At 34.8% G+C, this 22,288-nt stretch overlaps 1 protein-coding gene across 2 annotated transcripts in view; it reads right to left on the bottom strand.

The window, feature by feature from the left end:
* Positions 1 to 335: 335 nt before the first annotated feature.
* The window catches only part of LOC128869398 (inactive rhomboid protein 1-like), a 114,668-nt gene continuing 92,715 nt past the window's right edge, over positions 336 to 22,288 (bottom strand). For both annotated transcript variants that reach the window (XM_054111948.1, XM_054111949.1), the window contains exons 3-4: positions 21,545 to 21,886; positions 336 to 750 (exon numbers count right to left, since the gene is read on the bottom strand). In XM_054111948.1, coding sequence (XP_053967923.1) covers positions 748 to 750; positions 21,545 to 21,886 — 345 coding nt within the window. In that variant the 3' untranslated portion in view covers positions 336 to 747. The remainder of the gene's footprint in view (positions 751 to 21,544; positions 21,887 to 22,288) is intronic.

The raw sequence follows: 22,288 nt of genomic DNA, 5'->3' as shown, positions 1-22,288 counted from the left end.
GTAGGTCCCTCTATTTATGGAACAACATCAAGACGCATACCGCAAATAGGAGGAGGAGCTCGGCCAAACACCCAAAAAGGGTGTACCCGCCAATTATATATGTAATTCTTTTATATACATATCCTAAATCCCTCAAAACTACTCCTGCGCGAGCGGAGCCGCGGGTTAAAACTAGTATACATATATATATATATATACGTACCCACCAATTGTATATAGACGGCGCCGCTCGCGTAGGAGTAGTTTTGAGGGATTTAGGATATGTATATGAAAGAATTACAAACAATAATTTCATAGAAAATATTTTTTTATTAATAACCATACTAATACAATACCCGGAATCCGTTGCTATGCCTCGTTGAATAAAATCAAAACAACCTATCAGAAAAATATCAAGCAAAATTATTTTTATTAATTTTCTATCTCAAACCGTTTTTGAACTTTGCATTTGGGTCATAGTTGAACAGCTTATGCGGATTACAAAGTCTAGAGTGTGCTATAAATAGTGGGAAATAGGAAAAACTAAGATTTTTTAGATTAAATTTAAGCAAATATTCGATTATTAGTGACGAATGAGAGTGGTGGCGCGGCCTGAGGGCTGTGGGAAGGGAGTTGCATCATAAAAACATGCCTATAACCTTCATTGGGTGAAAATATGAATGTATAAAAATTTTTAAGCCATTTGGTGTTGTCGTTTCGTAGTGATGCGCGGACAACGTACAGGCATTCACCTTTATAGTATAGATGTCACTGAAAGAACAAAAACAAGAACAAAATTTTTGCTTAATTCATTACTGTTAGATAATGCTACTACACGAACATATTGTCATATTCTGGGCAAAGCTGCACCAATCAGAACAGTTTTAGAAATATTTACAAAAAAACTATCTTTTACCATATTCTGAGGGACCGGACATCTTAATTGATGAGATGAAGGCACAGTTTCTGGGAAAATACCATTTTTGACAGTACGTAAAATCAAAGCGCGATAAATACGGAATTTAACTTTACGCTGCTATGTTTTAGGCCTCAATAAGCTAATTACACTAATTGGTACATCAGTGTGCCTCTGTCGACTGATTTGACCCAATTATTGTATAATATTTCTGCAGTAGGTACCATGCGTAAAAATAAGATAGAAATACCTCCATCCTTCACAGATAAAAACCAACCTGAAAATTCAAGTCAATTTGGTTTTTCTGATATGGCTAATCTTACGTGCCTAAAAATAAAAGATCTGTGGTTCTTATATTATCACTTCTTTCTGCTGCTGAAATTTATGAAAGTACGAATGAAAATTGTAAACCCTGCATCGTTACATTTTACAAAAAAAAAATTATCCTGCAGAAAACTAGAGCCAAGTATTTTTTTGTTTTATTCTTATATAATAAATATATATATAAATATAAATATAAATTAAAAGGCGTTAAGCTTGTCTTTAACTAGCGATAAGCGTATCGCTGTAAAGAACAGTGAAAACTCTACGCGTGGTCGGTACAGGTTGCCTGCTATTGTCAACATAAACCAAGAATAAAAGCAAGTAAGAATCAACAAACAAATTATTTGTTTAGGAAATGATTTGTTGGTAAAACAGCTGTTTTGCGGCAAAATCATTTGAAGTTAAAGGAACGCAACGAAATATGGAGCAAACGCTCTGCTGTTGGGTGCGTCGAAGCTTTAACCGAAACAGCCTAAAACTATACTACAAAATCTATCTTTGATGGATTTAGATGCAAGCACGAGCCACATTGGTGGTGAAAATAAAAATGTTTTTATTAAAAAAATGTCAGAGTTAGAGACTTTATGCAGGAAACTACAGGCAGAGGTAGCCCAGCTTACGAATGAAAACCAAATACTAAAATCGCAGATCGAAAATAAGATGGATTCAAATGCAAACCAAACAACTTCTAAAGTCGTTCATTGTACTGATGAAGAAGAACTTGCCCATGAGACAAATTGGATCGTTCAAAAACATAAAAAGAGAAATAGAAATAAAAAGCGCAAAGCAGAGTCCTCACCAGAAAAGGACAATAATGATGATGAAGCAGCCTCAAGTTCTCAAATGAAACGAATTTCTCAGCAAATAGCGAATGAAAGGCCAAAAACAATCAGAAAACCTCCGCCAATTATGATCTCAGAGTTTTCAATCAAATTACTCAGCAACGAAGTCTAAAAAACCGATACTGCAGATAGTACTGACTACAGAAGCTTACCTGCGTTCTTTTCCTCGAGTAAAGCGTCATGGTACACATACCCAGATAAACAATTGCGTCCTATCAACGTAATAGTTAAAAACCTGCATCACTCGTGTATGCCAGTAGATTTTGTTAGCGATCTTAAGAACCAAGGGTTTAAAGTTCTAAACGCAGTTTACAAGCCACTCTAGAACAAAAAAACCTCTCAACCTATTTATGTTGCCGTTCGAGTCGTCTGAAGACGTAAACAAAATCCATGGCATTCGAGGCATTCTACATTCTATAGTCAAAATTGAGCCGGTAAGAAACAGCAAACTTATACCGCAGTGCAAAAAGTGGGCACACAAAAAATTATTGCGGCAAGGATCCGAGATGCGTCAGATGTGCAGGCAAACTAGAGGTGTAAAAGTAACGAAAAAAAGCAAACCGTATATGTTCGTTACTATAACGATGAGTACTCGTTACTTTCGTATCGTTACGTTACTGGTTACTTTTGATACCTTATCCATAACGCAACGAATCGAATATGTTGTATCGGTATGGTACGCGTACAGTGTGACGTTGCGACGTCACAAGAAAGTGTAGAACTGCAAATGAAGAATTTGTCAGAATCTCCTAAATTATAATTAAAAAGCAACAAATAGGTGTCAAAAATTATTTATTGACAATAACATTTAAACAACAAAAATCTTTCATTCCTGAACTGAAATTAAACATTAAATAAAAAGATATTTTAGACAAATCAAAAAAAATTTGTGATAAACTAAATTATTAATATATTAAATAAAATTATTGCAAGAATCTTTGGTTCATATTTAAAAATAAAATCTTTTCCATTCTCTTTGGCTGAATAGAGCTGCGCTTCTCGCTTAATATTTGGCCCGATTTCGAAAAAGTCCTTTCAGATGGTACAGAAGAAGCCATAACTGATAATATTTATCAGCCAAGTTCGAGAGCTCCGTGTATAGAATTGCCCGTGCTTGCCACCATTTCAAAGGACACTCATTTCGAGATATAATTCTTTCCTCTAAATATTGCCTCATAGTAATAATACTGCTGCTAACTACAGAGTTTGAAGCTCACACTGACGACGCCACAGCGTCAAAATCTTTCCAAATTGAATCGTTATCAGCGTCAGTGTTGCTAGTAGTTATAGCTAACGTTGATTCAGTAGGTTCTATAGATTGCTGATGAAAGTTGAACTCGTTTTGCAGCTCAGTTTTCAATGCATCTTTCGCAGACTCATAACTTGATAAATCAAACCTAAATGCCAGCTTCTTAAAACGCGGGTCTAATTGTGCTGCTTTAGATAACACAGGGTGCATGTGACAATTCTTAAACCTACTTTTATATTCCGTTAGTATTTTATTTGCCAGTTTCTTTCCTGTATCTGTTATTATATTCGTAGTTAAACTGACCAAAATTCTGGTCATACTTTCCGTCGAAGCCAGGACCATTGAAACAGTCACCTTTTTTTCTGAAGACATTTCTTCAGTTTTGAATGGCTTCAGAATTTTTATTATTTCTGGCAGTGTCTGCCATTCGCCTTCTGAAAGATTTTCTACTGGATTGTGTAAGATTCCCAGAGACGCTTCTAAAGTTTCTTGAAGTGCATAAATCCGCTCAATCATATCTAGGGTACTGTTCCATCTGGTCACTACGTCCATTTTAAGCTTTAATGGTTTTTGATTAGACCTCAGTTGCTCCTACATGGCAATTAGTTTTTTGGTAGCTATTGGACTCGTGTGGAAATATTCCACAATAGCTTTTATTTTTTTTTATCAGCTCCCCGAGTCCACATTCCTGGAGTCCTGCACGCACGACTAAATTAAGAGTATGAGCAAAACACGGTAAATGCTCATAATTTGTCAGTCGTATAGCAGCCTTCGTGTTCGCTGCGTTATCTGTAACGCAGACAAATATTTTATTTTGTATGTCCCAATTGCAGAGCAACTTATGCAACTCATTTTTGATGTATTCGGCCGTATGTCGCTCATGGCATTCAAAACATCCTAGTAATGCAGACTTAATCTCCCAATTTAATAAATAATGGACTGTTACAGCTTGGTAAGAAGGTGTTGCTCTTGAAGTCCAGCCATCGGTGGTAATCGATACATATTTAGCATTCTCCAATTCTACTTTTAATTTTTTTTGGACTTCGGAGTAGTGAGAATCCAACAAAGTATTGCTTAATATATATCTTGAAGGTATTTTATAACTTGGTTCTAAGTAATTAATAAGATCTTTAAAACCCGCGTCTTCAACTACAGAAAAAGGCTGAATGTCTTTAACTATCATTTTAAAAATTAAATCATGAATTTTTTTTTCTCTTACTACACTTATTGGACGTTTAATAAAGGCATTTAAATTAGTCTGCTTCGAATTGGTTTCATTTGTTTTAATCACAAGACTAGTTTCGGGATTAGAATCTGCGCTTGTTGAAGTTGGTGGTATAGGACCTTCCAGGGCTAGCGCATTTGACTCGGAATACAAAATGATGGTTTCATATGTTGGTCTGTGTTTCTTCATGAGATGCTTTTTCAAATTTGTAGTAGAGCCACCTTTCACGGAATACAACGAATTGCAAAGATCACATTTTACCTTATCGTCTTTCGCCTCCGTGAAAAAACCCCATAGTTTACTCCTTTTCTTATCCATTGTACCAGTAAAATTATGCTCTAAAATAATAACAATAATAAGTGTAAACAATATTTTCTTACGTTATTCCAATTTCATTCTTTGTCTACGTACACAAAACTTGAAGCACCAAAAGCACTGAAAAACTTTTACGGACGATTAACTTCCAAATTTTAATATATTTAGGTACTATAATAACAAACAAACATCAGTCTTTGTAACGAGTCTTTTTAAATTCACCGAATGAGCGCATGCGCAAACAAACGTACATCAGCAAACGTGTTTATATACACGTATAAACTTATTACACTGAACTGAACTCATACTACAAAAAATGCGAGTAACGGAATATATTCGTGTGTAACGTTTCGTTACTCGGTACTAGAGAGTGTACCCGTTACTCAGTACCGAATACATACGGTTTGCTTCAGCTTTAAGTCAAACACAAAACCGAAAATTGTGAGCGCAAAAACCGAAATGCTGCAACTGTGGTGAAGAACACCCTGCCGATTACCGTGGTTGTGCTGTCGCCAGAGAGTTGCAGAAAATGTGTGATCAACGTAAGAAGGAACTTAACCAAAACCAAAATAGTCGCCCTACAATACCCCCTCAGCATCCACCCGCAGCACATAATCTGAATGGAGAAAGAACATTTGCTGAAGTCGCTAAAGATACAAACGAGAATGTTTCACGTGGAAATAAACCCAATATATTATATTTATTACAAACATTCATGCAAAAAGAAGAAGATTTTAACAAGCAACTAGAGCGCCGACTTGTCGATAATGAAAAAAGTCTGTATTAACAATGATGAAAGCGTTACGCAGTGGCGGCGCTAGGCGTCGGCCACCGCCGACGGACTCGCGCCTGAGGGGGCCTCGCAGATAAACGAGTTACCTATTTATTTTCGTTCCGCCAATCATCCTGACTTCGCCTTAATGAGCATATTCACACACACTGCCCGACACGATATCTGTATTGGGTGAAAATGTTTGTAAGTAATCTGTGTGGCATTTATCATTTATTTATTGATTGAATTCATGGGTGCAGGTAAACCTATGAATGCAATAAATAAATCAGTTACACGTGCAAAAGGTCTTAGTTTAGCATATATACAAACAAAATGTGTGTGTGTCCTCTTCATTATGAGCGTCCAATGCCAATATCGAGCGCTCGAATTCGCGCACGCCGCGCGAGACTCTGGACGGGGAATCCCCGTGTTGTTTAGTTTATCTATATATATAAAAATGAAATGATGTTCGTTTGTACGCATTTTTTTGGGCCGATACGAGGCCAATTTTATTCGTTCTTTTTTCATATTATAGGGATCCACTAGGGGAAGGTTTTTATCAAAAAAAAATTTCTTTTAAATATTTTCTTCATATAAAAAAAAGAAAAAATCAAAATATTGTACAAAACAAAACTTGCTCGATTCTTAGATTAAAGTAAGTTTCGAATCGACATTCATTTTATGTGTACAACTTTTTTTGAATTTTTCGTTATTGTATACAGAAATTTCAAATGATTCGAATGAAAATTTTTTTGGTTTATTTCTTCCATAAAATATTACACCTGTCGTTAGACAATAAGTAACTTGATTTACAAAAAGATGGAATGAGAGTGATATTGAAGGGCCAATGCCCCCAAGCTCATTTAGAAGAAATATATACATATTATTTAAAAACAAGTGGTTAACAAACAATGACATATACGATTAGTTGACAATTGATTACAAGGATTTTGCAAGATCTGTTGGTGTTTGACGGTTAAGCCGACTTTGGGTAGATTTTTCTTTATTTGGTAGTCATCATAGCATTTGTATGCGTTAATAGTCTATTTATGTGTCTAGCGCTTTGTATTCATCATCATTTCATCAATAGTATCGATGTCAAGGTCGCGATGAATATCTGCGTTAGGTATGTACCAAGGTGCATTAGTTAAGGTCCTAAGTGTTTATGAAAATAATGTTTCAATTCAATTGAACAATGCTTTCTTTGACCAATTCTATATGGAAATGAATGCGTTTGCAAACGGTGTTTTCGGCTATGAACAAATGTTGGAATCGAATAAAAAAGAAAAGAAACGCGAAATGATAAAAAAAATTCTTGGAAAATTTAAAATGAATGGTGCTTCATTGGAAAAATTCAAAGGTAATAAGAACATACACAAGATAAAGTTAGTATTCGAATTTTTAGATTTATTTTGTTTATTTCTCATTTTTTCAGAAGTACACCACACAACAACTCATTCCATCTCTGATTTTGAAATCCTGTTGGAATTGGTGATCGATAATTTTGTCACTATAATGGAAATGGTCAATGGAAATTTGCGTGTATCAGACCCTGCATATTATTTACCATATCAACTTTTTATGGAACATATGGACCAAATGAACACAAAAAAATAATTTAGTTTTGTTTTGATTTTTTGCAACATTTTGGTTTTCAGTTAATACAATAAAAACAATACTGTTTTTTCGTGAACACAAAATTCTAAATTTATTACGTTGTTTGTTTAGAATTTTTTTAGAAAAAAAGTAAATTTTTTGGTTTTGAGGAAATTTGTTTATTGTTGCTATTTGTGAAAGCGTAGATATTTGTAAGTATTTGACTATAATCCTAAAAGTTAATGGAATACCACTATGACACATAGAAAACATTTTTTCAAAGGGGTGTTTTTCGAAAATGATAAAAAAAATTGTTTTCAAAAATTTTGAAGAAATAAAGTAAAATAAAAAAATTTCGAAAGCATGAAATTTTTTCAAAACCAAATTTTCCTCAAAAAGATAAAAGAAATTTCTTCGAAGAGGTGTTTTTCTAAAATTACAAAAAAAAAAAATTTCAAAAATTTTAAACAAATAAAATAAAATAAAACTTTTTCAAGGGTATGAAATTTTTTCAAAACAAAATTTTCTGAAAACCAAACAAAATTAAAAAAAAAAAATGGTGTTTTCAAAGCATTTCATATTCCACTATTAATAGAGAATACATTTTTTCGAGGGGGTGTTCTTCAAAGCGGAAAAAATCTTTTTTAACAAATCAATTTATACTTTTACAAAAGTATGAAATTTTTTCAAGAACAAAATTTTCTCAAAAACGTTAAATTAAAAAAAAATAGTTTTTTCAAAATATTTAATTTTCAGCAATTAACTGAGAAGAAATTTGTTAGAGCGAAGTGTTTTTCAAAACTTCAAAAAACACTTTTTAACCAAAAAAAATAAACCTTTTTTCAAAAACAACAGGAATGATAACATTGCCTAACAATTTCTGCACTTTTGCACAGTCTAAAGAGGCATTGATACAGAGTGTATTTCCAAACATAGTTCAACATTACAAAAACCATGATTGACTCAGCGAAAGAGCAATTTTAGCTGGGAAAAATAAGGACGTCAATGATATAAATTCAGCTATTTTAGATCAAATACCTGGTGACATAGTTGCGTATAAGTCAATGGACACTATTACTGATCAAGATGAGGTCGTAAATTATCCAACTGAATTCTTAAACTCACTCGATTTGCCAGGCTTACCACCTCATAGTTTACGATTAAAAATTGGAGCACCGATTATTATGCTGTGCAATAGTAATGTGACCCGACTTTGCAACGGTACCAGACTCGCTGTGAAGAAGCTAATGGGTAACGTTATCGAAGCAACAATTTTGAAAGGAAAGTACAAAGGAGAAGACATTTTGATACCCTGAATTCCACTGATTCCGGCGGATTTACCATTCGATTTCAAACGTTTGCAGTTCCCTATTCGCCTTGCCTTCGCTATGAGAATTAATAAGGTGCAAGGACAGTCTCTACAAATGTGCGGTATTAATTTAGAATACCCAATTTTTTCTCATGGACAATTGTATGTAGCTTGCTCACGAGTAAGCAAACCATCGTCATTATTCATTTACGCGAAAGATGGAAAAACCAAAAACGTTGTCTACCAAAAAGTGTTACAATAAAGTTCGAATGAAATTGTATCAAAGAATTTGCTTTGTTTCGTATTAATTTTATTCTCTTTCAGCAAATCATTGAATTTATCGTCTAGCGAAGCGGGCGATGGTACGCTAGTTTATCTATATTATATTTCATTTGTCTGTGAGAGTAGTTTTCTTCATACGACAACTTGCAGACTCGCAAGCGCAAAGTTTCTTTTTATTGTATTGTAAAGTCATCACCCCGACGTTCTAGTGCGTAAAAGTTTTACGTTATTTGTTATTAATTTCATACCTAATGTTAAGGTAAGTCAACATCAACTTTTTAACGACTTTAACGATAGTATTCTACAACCCAAGGCCAGAAAGTTGGATTTCCTGGCGGATGTGAGATGGTGGCCGAGACGAAGCCGAGCCGGCCACGGAAGTCTTGTAAGCCGCTAGAGCGCGCTGCGGCTCGAACAGGCCTCAAAAGTCGGTCTTCCTGGAGTCAAATGCGGCCAGAAACACCGTACTTTCGGCAGAGTGATCAAGAAAAATTATTTCGTCAAAATCAATAGTTACCTATATCTTTTATAAGTCGTAAATACTCGTAATATTAATCAATAAATATATTCGATTTTATATTTACCTAGATAAGTGAAGTATCTACCTATTTTTTTTTAAACCTGCGCTAGTGGTTTTTCTCGAAATAATAGAAATATTTCGCCTCCCGACCAATGCCTTCGAGTATATTTTGTATGCGTCAAAATTCGTAACAATTATTTTCACAGAGTTCTTTTTTCATACATACCTACATCTCTTGCGGTGTTCCTACAATAAGTACAAAATCATATGAATGAATAGGTATCTACAACGAATTATTTCACTTCTCCATAGAAAGACCTTGCTTATAATAAGTTGCTTCTGCATTACGTATTCAACAAAATAAGTAGGTTGGTACTACTTACCTTTGCCTTCTTAATAGTGCCTATAAAATAAAAATATTCAATCTCTGGCATGTACGTGCATACATATACAGGGTGGTCATGGATAAAGTGCAAATACCATTGAGACCACAGGCCCGCGACAGATCAAGGTGGCGCTCTTAGGTGAGGCCTATATCCAGCAGTAGATGCCTACCGGTTCAGATGATGATGATACAAAGTTGGCAGCTGACTCGTAAAATTTGTATAGTCGTTTTCTTTTCATTTAATAATCATCAACCAACTCTTATAATCTGTACCCTGTAACATTGCGTTCTTACCAAACTTAACTAAAAAATATTTAAGGTTATCATGTCTGGAGGACCTTCTAGAGACAGAGATGTAGGGAGAAAATGGGAATCCGGTGCGTCAAAAAGAAAAAGAAAGACTGAAACGGTTGTATCCAACCAAGCTCTGAGTTCCAGTATGATGAAATTTCTTAAAAAGCCCTCTTCAGGTGCCACTGCTTCAGAGTCATGTGATGAATTTTTATTTTCTGAAACATAATCAGCTACATAGTTCAATGAAACCTTTAGTCACATTTCTGATACAACTTTACCTTCAACATCGAGTGAATCTGCTGTGACCCAAATTTCTGAATCCAATAAAGAGTTAGAAAGTGAGTATATGTGTGAGTCAGAAACTCAAGAGCGAGAAGTTCATTGAAGCGAGCCATTAATAGACCTAGATCCGGGGAACTGGGTATTGTCACTATGTGTTACGTAGCGCCATTACTTAATTAAAAACGGTCCCGATCAAGACCTAGAGAAATCTGATGAAAATTACCCAAAAGACCAAAGTAAAAGACATTTTTCTAAATTTCGTTATACTAGAAAATTGAGTAACGGCGAAACGCAACATCGCAGATGGTTGACTTACTCCATGCCTCAAGATAAAGTTTATTGCTTTCCATGTACACTTTTTTCACATTTGCAGACATAGATAGTAAAAGAAGGACGTTGTGATTGGAAGGATCTGAGTCGGATACTGCAAAGACATGAACAAAGTCAAGGACACATGGAGTGCATGATGAAATGGACGGAACTCTTTAAAGGAATCAAACACGGTACAACAATATATAAGGATAACGAGAGATTGATTAGGGAATCCCAAAAGCATTGGTATAATTTGTTTGAAAGATTGATAGATATAATAAACTATTTGGCCTCACACAATTTGGCATTTAGAGCTTATCGAGAATTCTTGAAATTGAACAATAGTAAAATTTCTGGCAACTTTCTAGACTTAGTTAAGTTGTTATCTAAATATGATCCGACATTACGGGAGCATATGCAACGTATTAATGAAAAACAACTTAATCAACATTATCTGAGCCACGACATCCAAAACGAATTAATTACTTTAATGTCTAAATAAGTTATTAACGAAATTATACACAGGGTTAAACAAGCAAAATACTATGCCATCTTGCTCGACTGTACCAGGGACGTAAGCCGTGTTGAACAAATATCAATAATATTAAGATTTTGCAATTTGTCAACTGGAGCTGTAGAAGAACATTTCATTGGGTTTATTGACGTCGCAGAAACAACAGGAGAGTATTTAACAAAATCAATATTACAAGAACTGGAAAGAAATTATCTAGATATCCAAAACTGTCGAGGACAGGTATATGATAATGGCGCCAATATGGTCGGAATTAGAAAAGGTATCAGAACAAGAATACTCAATATAAATCCAAGAGCATTCTTCACACCATGCGGATGCCACAGTTGGAATTTACTTTTGCTTTGTGCTGTTTTCAAAGTCAAGGAAGCTTTGGGAGATAGTAAAAAGTAAATTAAAATAGACTTTACAAACTCTGTCTGAAACGAGGTGGGAGAGTAGAATCGGAGCAGTAAAAGCAATATTTTTACAATTTGATGATGTCATCGAATGTGTGAATGAACTGAAAAATAAAACTGATGATTCCGAAACTCTAAGCGACTGTGAAGCAGTAATGTAATGAAGTAATGAAAGAAATGTTAACTTTTGATTTTATTGTTGCATTACACGTGTGGTATGAGGTTTTGCTACGTGTAAATAATATAAGTAAACTATGGCAATCGGTTCAAGTCAACTTGCAAGTCGCTATTGATACTTTACGTTCATTTTGTAGCTAGATTCAAGAATTTCGAAATACAGGATTTGAAAAAAGCGTAACAGAAGCTAGATTATTTGTGAAGAAAAGTACTTGTGAAATTTAGTCTCAATTTAAGGAAAAAAGAATAGCCAGGAAAAAACGAATACTTATATTAGTTACGAACATACTGATGAACCAGTTGAATCTCCTGAAACGCAGTTCAGAGTTATTTATTTTAACACAGTGGTATAATATGCTATAATAGTCGATACCGAATGCCGATTTATAGTGCTCAATGAATATTTTGAACAATTTGGTTTTATTTATGATATCAATTATTTGAAATCTATTCCAAAAGAGGATCTTCTCAAACATTTTACTGATTTAGGTACAGCTTTTAAAAACTAATTCACTAGACTCTATCAACGACGCGAAACAACTCATCCCATACATTTTAGAAAATAATTTAGAAGAAATATATCCAAATGATTATATTACAATTAGAATCATGCTCACAGTTCCGGTCAACACAGCTTCCGCTGAGAGAAGTTTCTCAAAGTTGAAATTGATAAAAACCTATTTGAGAAGCACAATGAGCCAAGACAGACTATCCGCGTTATCAGTTCTTTCAATCGAAGCTGAAATAGTGGCTAAAAGCCGAAAAGTTCGAGTATTTTAATTTTTGTGTGTAATTATTTTTTGACATCATTTTATTAACAATAAAACTCGTTAAACTCATAAATTATTTTATAATTTGGCCCACTTAATTTTACGGTTTTTTTCACTCCGAAGTAAAGAGGCCTCGCGAAGTTGATGTCGCCGACGTACACATTTGGTCTAGCGCCGCCACTGGCGTTACGTAACATGACATGGAATGCAAACGGGTTGATAAAACATAAAAATGAGCTTGAAGCTGTTCTAGAAACCGAAAAAATTGACATTTGTCTAATATCCGAAACACATTTTACTAATGAATCTTACATGAACTTTAAGAATTTTACTCTATACCGCACAATTCATCCCAGCAACAACGCAAGGGGCGGAAGTGCAGTTATTATAAGAAAAAATATCCAACACCATGAGGAAGAGCACATTTGTACTGATTAATTTCAAATAACAAATATAAGCGTAAAAACGAAACCGGATTTTCTTATAGTTAGTGCACTATACAGTCCACCAAGGCTCACAGTTACTACAGAAGACTACAAGCAACTTCTTGAACGCTATCGACATAAATGTATTATTGGTGGAGACTTTAATGCAAAATATACCGACTAGGGCTCCAGATTGATAACTACGAAAGGCCGAGCGCTATCTAACGCACTAAGAGAAAAAATGGGACGCAATATCTACAGCAAAACCAACATACTGGCCGACTGATTGTGATAAGACTCCAAATTTATTGGATTCCTTTATAATTAACAAAATATCAGCCAACTTTTTACATATAGAGGAAGGCTTAGATCTAAGCTCGGATCACTCTCCAGTTTATTTAACCTTCAGTGACGATATTATGTACAAAGAAGAAACTCCTTTTCTAACCAACGGCAGCACTGATTGGGTGCACTTTCGCAAGAAATTAGATGAGCACATTGAGTCTAAGGTAAATATATACACCACCGACGACATAGAAATCGAATCGCTTAAGTTTACTAAGACTATACAGAAATCTGCATGGGAGAGCCCACCTCAGAGTAGGAGAAAATTATTCGGCATGAATTACCCACGCGACTTGCGAGATCTAATAGTCCAAAAGCGTAGATTAAGGAACAAATGGCAACTTACCCGATCACCCGCTGACAAACACAACTTCAATAATGCAAGCCAAACTTTAAAACGATCTTTAAGAGCGTTTAAAGATGATTCTATCAATTCGTATGTTACCAGCCGAAGCACGGAGCGGAGTTCCGGATATTCTTTGTGGAAATGCACAAAACGATTGAAAAGGCCAATAAAACATATCCCGCCGATTAAAAAATCAGATGGCAAGTGGGCTAGAAGTGATTCCGAGAAAGCCAATGCTTTTGCAGAAACTCTAATGGCAACTTTCTCTACAGATGATGCACATGATCATGATGACGCATTAACGAATCAAAATTCCAATATGCCTAGCAACGAAATATTGTCTCAAGTCACAGTGCAAGATATAAAACACATTATACAACGTGAACTTAAAAAAAAAATTACCAGGCTTTGATAATATCACTGCAGAGGTTCTGAAAAAGCTGACTTACAAAGCTATATGTAGATTAGCAGACATAATTAATGCTTGCCTTGCACTAAAATATGTACCCATCTGCTGGAAAGTTGCATTAGTCATAATGATACCTAAACCAGGCAAACCACCGCCCGAATCGACGTCGTACAGGCCAATATCGTTACTGCCGACGATTTCAAAAGTTTTTGAGAGAGTACTACTGCAACGCTTACAGCTCTCTATTGAAAGATCGAATCTTATCCCGCAACACCAATTTGGCTTTCGCGCTCAACATTCCACCACTGAGCAAATTCATCGAATAGCTAGTAAAATTGAAAAATCCTTTGAAAACCAACAAGTTTGTTCTGCTATATTTCTTGACGTAGCTAAGGCTTTTGACAAAGTTTGGCACGCAGGTCTAGTTAAAAAATTTAGAAGCATTCTTCCACCTGACTTCTGTGACATTATAGAGTCATACCTACAAGACAGATTTTTTCAAGTAAAATATGAAAATTTATTTATTTTTTTATTTTATTTTATAAAGGTTTACATAACAATAAAATTATTATACAAACTAAAAGTAGTGCAGCGCTAGCATAAAAAAATATGAAAATAATTTTCTGATCTAAAGCCAATCAAAGCAGGGGTTCCACAAGGCAGCATACTTAGACCTGCCCTATACTTACTTTACACATACGACATGCCTTCACCTAGAGATTAATTCATAGCCACATTTGCAGATGACACTGCAATCCTTACTGTTGAAAAGTTCAAAACGCTGTCGATGAAATAGCGGCTTGGACTACTAAATGGAAAATGTCGTTGAATAACTCAAAATCTACACATATTAACTTTACAACCAAAAAAATTACATGTCCCCCAATATGCATATTCGGCAATCAAGTATCGTACTCAAATACAGCAAAATATCTCGGTATGACACTGGACGCGAAACTTAAATGGAAGGAGCACATCAAGATGAAAAAAGATGAATTAGAAATGAAATTACGAAACCACCAATGGCTCCTGAGCAGAAACTCGCAACTGTCTGTTCACTGCAAGCTGACCGAATACAATCAAATACTAAAGCCGGTCTGGATGTATGGTGCACAACTATGGGGTTGTGCAAAGAAAAGCAATATAGAAGTCATACAGCACTTCCAAAATAAAATACTCGGAACTATAGTAAATGCCCCATGGTACATAAGAAACAGTGACCTTCATCGTGACTTAAACGTACCGACCATCACCGCAGAAATTAACAAATTGGCAGCGTCTCACCAGGAAAGACTTCGCCTACACCCAAATCAAGGAGCAAGCAATTTGCTTAATACTAGCAATCTAAGAAGACGATTGAGGAGTACAAAACCTTTTGAACTGGTAGCTCATGCTTAATAATATTCAATAGAATGTATTGATTTTAAAATATTATGTTACTCGTTGGTCAGTCATGACTAGTTGTTGTCTTAAAAAATAAAAAAATAAAAATAAAAAAACAAAAACTCTTATTTTTTAATTTGTACTATTTTTTATTGGTTGTATAAACAAGTCTGAGATACATATGTATGTATGTAAAGAGGTTTTCTGTTCCTAATCTGTGTTTTGATCCAATTTGATCTTTCAATGTATCTGAATAAAAAAAAAAAAGATTTAATAAGTGTTATATTTCTCTAATATAACCCATAACTTTCTTCGATTACGCGACTAGATTTTTCCAACACTCATCATTTTTGGATGTATAAAAGTAATTGTTCTCGAATTTTATAACTTCCACCAGCGATGTTTTATAACAGACTTACAGATACAGACTCATTTCTTTAATAAATAAATAATAAAGCACATAAACCAAGATATCTGGCGATGAGAAAGAAAGGAACGTATGAAATGCACTAGGTAAGTGACACGATTTTTCCTGCTAAGTATGTTAATTATGAAATTAATATACATATTATATTTGGGGCGTACACCCGTTTGGGGTGTTTGGCCGAGCTCCTCTTCCTATTTGTGGTGTGCGTCTTGATGTTGTTCCGCAAATGGAGGGACCTAAAGTTTCAAGCCGACTCCGAACGGCAGATATTTTTTATGAGAAACTTTTTCATGGCAGAAATACACTCGGAGGTTTGCCATTGCCTGCCGAGGGGCGACCGCTATTAGAAAAAAATGTTTCTTAATTTTGGTGTTTCACCGAGATTCGAACCTACGTTCTCTCTTGAATCCGAATGATTGTCACGCACCAACATATTCGGCTACGGTGGCCGCTGTAATATTACCATCGCTTGTTTATAAGCACATACATTTTAAACTCTATTAGCAAGAAGGCTCGCCAGCAGTTATCCAGCAAGTTACTACTGGAAAGTGAAATCACTTTCACAACATTGCCACAGAATGAAAGTTTGAAACCACTAATTTATATTCGGTGAATTTCAGAAAGAATAAATGCAAAACCATGTATTACACATGACGTGAGAACAGATCATTTAATTGCGTATTATACGACACTAGGAGCTTAGTATTTAAATAATTTAAATCGTGGGAATCGTTTAAAAATATGTGTCATGGACTGGTCTATTTCAGCACCTGCACCTTATAAATCGATATCTAGTCAATCTGCTCCCATTTGAAATGCATCTTTTATTTTAAGCGACATGTGAAGAATTCTTTGGTTCGTTGGGAACGCTTATTCTGGAACTGCCTACTGGTGCCTTTAATCTACCAATCCAGAGCAATGTAGTTAGCGACGATGCGATGACAATTGTGCAACTTTGTGCACAAGTTTGGGAACTGGCACAGCGGCAGACAGGCTTTGGGGTGGCGTTAATGTTAGAACAAGGTGGCAACGTATGTAAAGGTATGCTTTTGTCAACAGAAACCAAAGTCATATACTATTACTATTTTCATATACTATTTCTACATGCTTTTGTATTGTCGGTATCGAGAAAATGCAACAGCCTGGTAAGGCCAAATCATGAAAAAAGACGTGACAGGAGAGAACAGAACTCAGTGTGCTTCTTATTTGATGCGCAGTTTTGCTTTTATTTACGAAAGATTTAAAACCAAAAAATTAAGTGGGGAAAGTAATCCGCAGTAAACGCAGTCGGTCGCGGTAACCAAAAGGTACAAGGTTTTACTGGTTTAAGTAACCTGGAATCAAGGTCAAAAGTATCCCATAGAGAATAAGAGCATCACATGCACAAGTGGCAGGGCGCGGATACAGGCGTTTTTCTTCGCACGTCAAGAACAAAAGAGGCCTGCAAAATAGCATCCAATCCAGTGCAGGGTAACTAGTTAAACACACTTTCATTTACGAATACCTCGCCTTACAGGGTAATTTTTGTCTTAGGTGAGCCTAGATGGTGAAAATGAATAAGTCGAAAAAATTATAATTTAAGTTAAGTTGGAGGCGTGCTTTTGTCTGATCTCAATGCTACTTACATCGGATCTATATTTTTTTCAACGTCTTTCCTTTTTTGGACTCATCACTTTCACGAAATTTGATCAACAGCGATCTTAACATATATTATTATTATTATTATTATCCCACGCAATGGTCTATTGCATGCTAATGTTTTGTCAGAGTAAATCGTTCTATCCCAGTAGATTTTGTATGTATCGTTTTCAACTATTGTGTCTGGCGTGTATTTATAGTATGACAGAGTGTTTTCTTGAATATTTAGATTTAGAAGTATTTCTTTGTGAATAATTTTAGCTACTATGTTATGCCGCTCCATGTATATGTTGCCGCCAATATTGGACAACCTGATGTTATATGGTCTATTGTTTCAACATGTATATTGCATTTTCGGCACTTATCGGATATAATAATTCGATCTTTTATTATATATCTATGATAATTTCTGGTAGATATTATTTGATCTTGTATTGCTAAAATAAGCCCTTATATTTTTGGTTGCAATTCACCCTGGGTTAGCCAAGAATAACTATTGGATTTGTCAATATTGCTGTTTTCAATTATGTGTGGGTGCTTCCGTGGAGTTGTTTTTGTTTCCTTAGGTTAGAGTTAGGTTATTGCCTGCCTGGGTTTTTGCTGTGTGAAGGGTTGTGGTTTTAGTGTAAAAATATGTTCTTAGATTTTGTATTTGGTTAATATGTAACTGCTGAATATCTATTAGCCCCCTCCCTCTTTCTTTCCGGGTATTGTTATTCTTTCTTTGCATGCATGTGGGTGGTGTTTTTGATATTTTGTAAGCTTTGTTCTGGTGGCTATTTTAAGATTTTCTATATCTGTGTCACTGAGTTGTTTTTGTTTTCATATTTCTTTAATTTATTCTATTGTCGGTGTACGTCTGATGTGGTTGCGATGATGTAGATTAAGAGGAGTTAGGTTATTGTCTGCTGGGTTATTGCTGTGTGAAGGGTTGTAGTTTGTGAGTAAAAATATGTTCTTAGATTTTGTATTTGGTTTATATGTAACTGCTGGATATCTATTAGCCCCCTCCCACCATCTTTTCGGGGTATTCTTATTCTTTCTTTGCATGCATGTGCGTGGTGTTTTTGATATTTTGTAAGCTTTGTTCTGGTGGCTATTTTTAGATTTTCTATATATGTGTCACTCCATATGATGATGCCAAATGAGTATGTTAGTAGTGGTATAGCATACGTATTTATTGCTTTGAAAAGGTTTTTTGAATTTAAAAAGGTCTTTGTGATTTTCTTAAGCCGTGTTAGATATGCATTTGTAATTTATTTTTTGATTGTGGTGTGGTCTATTTTGATGCTTTGAAGAGAACCTAGGTATTTGTAAAGTTCTTTTTCTTCCATGTTTTGTAATATTTCGTTATTTAGTGTTTCTATTGTATTTTTATTGCTCCATCTTCTTTTTTCGATATGTTGGGATTTGCACTTATCATGTCCAAACTCCATACACACGCCTGTTGTAAATTGTTCAATGATTTTTATGAGTCTTTGTAATTCGGACTCCGTTGCTGCATAAAGTTTTATATTGTCCATATATAGTCGGTGATTTATTTTATGTAGATTCGTTTCGTGATCTTTTATATTAACGCACTTACTTTACCATAACGCACTTAGGGAATCTCCCTGAAAGATTTCTGTTTTTATTGCTATTTTATCTGTGATGATATTTTTTGAGTGAGTTTGGAAGTGAATGTTGATTACCCACTTTGTCATATTTTTTTGAAGAAAAAGTAAGTAACTGGGATGTATTTTGTATATTTTTAAGACTTTTATTAGCCAGCTGTGCGGTATTTTATCAAATGCTTTTTTTAATCTATATAGCATGTGTGGAGATTTCTTTGTTCTCTTATTGTTTGCTGTATGATTATTTGGTCTATTATGAGTTGATCCTTGCATCCGTGGCTATATTTCCTGCAACCTTTTTGTTCATTTTTTGGTATGTTATTGTCTATGAGGTGTATGTATATTTTGTGTGATATGAGTGATGTTATGATTTTATAGAGAGTAGGAAGACATGTTATTGGTCTGTAGTTTTCTGGGTTATCGGTTTGGCTGTTTTTAGGTTTAATGAATGTTATGCCTTGTGTGAGATAGAAGGTATAACGAATTTTGCAGTGTGCTGTTAATAAATGTGAGAAGTTTGCAATGTAAAGATGTTATTGACTTATACCAAAAGTTATGTATGTGGTCAATCCCTGGGAATTTCCAGTTATGAGTGTTCCTGAGGGTTTGTTCCAATTCTGAAAGGGTTATTGTAATATTTTCCTGTTGTATTAGGTTTTGTTATGTTTGTTCTTCTTGTTTTATCCAGGTGCTATTGTTGTTGTGTTGTGTGGAATGTGACCAGATATCCTGCCAGTATGTTTGTATTTTCTGTTTTGTTGGCGGGTTTGTACATAGTGGATTTTGGTCTTGTGTTAGATGTTTGTAAAAAGTTTTTTCACTGTATTTAAATTGTGTGTTTTGTTTCCATCTTGTGTCTGCTTCTGTATATTTGCGTAGTCTGTATGAGTAGACTTTGAGCTTTTGAATGAAGTTGTCTAATGTAATAGCTAGTGGTTCTTTGCGTTTGTTAAATTGTTGCATATGTTTCATTATTTTCTGTCAACGGTGAACCCTACAAAGGCATGATGAACAATTGTGGCCGGAAATTGGAGACATAGACTTATACGATCTTTGGTTTCAGTAGGATAGTGCACAATGCCACACAGCCCATGCCACAATACATAGATATTTTTTGTTAGTTCGGTAATCGTGGCCACCTCGGAACTGCCGTTTGAGAACTTTAGACTATTTGTGATATATCACAGGATATATAGATATCAAAAGGCTGAGAAGAGTTGATTTAACCATGTTTGCCCGTTCGTCCGTCAGTGCATATGCCAATAAAATTTGGTACACATATTACCTTTTGTTTAAGGTGGTAAATTTCGGTATTTTATTTTGGTAATTTGGGATTTTAAATTTCGAAGTACAGATATCGGATTTTTTATGAGCCACCACAAGAACCCCAAGAGTTATTTATATGAGCATAGCTCATAGTAAATTACAGTTCAATCTTGATCACTAGACCTTAAAAAGTTAACACCATTTTATTGAGAGTAGTGTATCTCCTCTGGAACATGCATATTTCGTTATTATATTGTAAGACTTACACTTTAATTTCGATTATAGCTTCATATCCATTCATCAAAATATTTTGTTCACATAACATCAGCTTGCACAAATTTAGCTTTAATCACCAATAAAATAATAACCGCATTTGAAAATCAAATTCCATTGGATGTCTATATGAACTTCTCTAAAGCGTTTGATAATTATAATTCAGCTATTCTTTGGGAAAAACTATGTGCTTTTCGTATATCAGGTACTCTAGGTACAGTTACTATGATTTTTTTCCAAGCTGCCTAGCCAATAGAAAATTTTTGTTCAAATAGTTATACTGAAATCGCAAATATAAATAAATGCTTAGTCAGGGATACCATAAGGATCGCATATAGGCCCACTCTCAAAACGCAGAATCTATGGTTAGTGCGTAGTCACTTAGATTACTGTTGCCTAATCTGGAATCCGTATTATCAACTATATAATAACAAAATTGAAAACTTTCAAAGAATTTTTACAAAATTTGCTTTGCATAAACTACTCGTATTGCAGAGTTTGGAAGATAGAAGAATATATTTGTAAATTTTATTCGTGTATAATCTTTTAAATTATAATAGCAACTGTTCGTAAATCGCTGATCTATTTTTGCTTCAAGCCCCATACTGCGAATTAAGAAGAAATCGTATGTTCGTTGAAAATGTGCACACAACTAATTATGAATTTATTAAGACACTCACAAGATGCATTCGCATATGAAATCATTATGCTAAAGATCTAAACTTTAGCTTAGAAATATATACTTGTATAAAATAAACACAATAAAACAAGTGAATTGTGTAGGACTGTGCTGTAATTTATTTTATGTGATGTCAAAGAAAATACACTTCGCCGGGCCTGTGACCTTTCGACGACATGTTGCGTCTAATTGGTTCTAAAAATGAGTGTTGCGTTTTTGAATAACGCCCAACCCCCCTGGGATTAATATATTTTAACTCACCTGCGAACACAGCGAAGCCTCTTCGTGAAAAAATCCATTGACGAAATCACAGTATTCGCGGGTAGTAATGCGACACTCGCCATAGGCTCCGGTACAACACGGATGACCAATCACTTCACAAGCCATGTGCTCTGCAGTATTATCTTTGTAGCGGAAACGTTGTGAAAAAGTGTTTGTCTTGCGGCAGATGGGCCATTTAGTGATATCGTCTGGCCATTCGTAGGGTGCTATAGATGCTGGTGAGTCGCAGTACTTTGGATCCAGGCCACAAACCGATCCGGAAATGCGACCACCAGGTCCTGAATCACCAGGTGACCACTTTTTCCATGTTGATATGGACTTCTGAAATATTGTATGAAATGGTTTTGTTGTAATATCCATACAATCATTACACCGTGCAACACTGAAAATACACCTGATAAATTACACACTGTAGGTTGTTTATATGGTCGAATAATGCATAAAAATATTTTTGTTATATTTTTTGTACCCTCCAATTTTTATTTATTTATAAAAAACCGTTTTTCAGACTTTGCGCTGTAATCTACGGATATCTCAGTCATTTTTTCACCGATTTTCAATATTTTATATGTTTTGAAAATGATATTGTCAGACCTTTCAAATGATGTTCAACAAGTAATTATTCAAACTAGTTAGTTGTGATTTTTATTTGATTAAACTTGGAGAAAGTGCTTTTTTTTATCCTTTTCTTAACTTTAACAATTTTTTATTGCATAATTTTAC

This window comes from Anastrepha ludens, chromosome X (genome assembly GCF_028408465.1).
Source record: "Anastrepha ludens isolate Willacy chromosome X, idAnaLude1.1, whole genome shotgun sequence".
Taxonomy (NCBI): Eukaryota; Metazoa; Arthropoda; class Insecta; order Diptera; family Tephritidae; genus Anastrepha; species Anastrepha ludens.
Note: the sequence above shows the minus strand (reverse complement) of the source record. Positions and strands in the feature narration are given on the sequence as shown.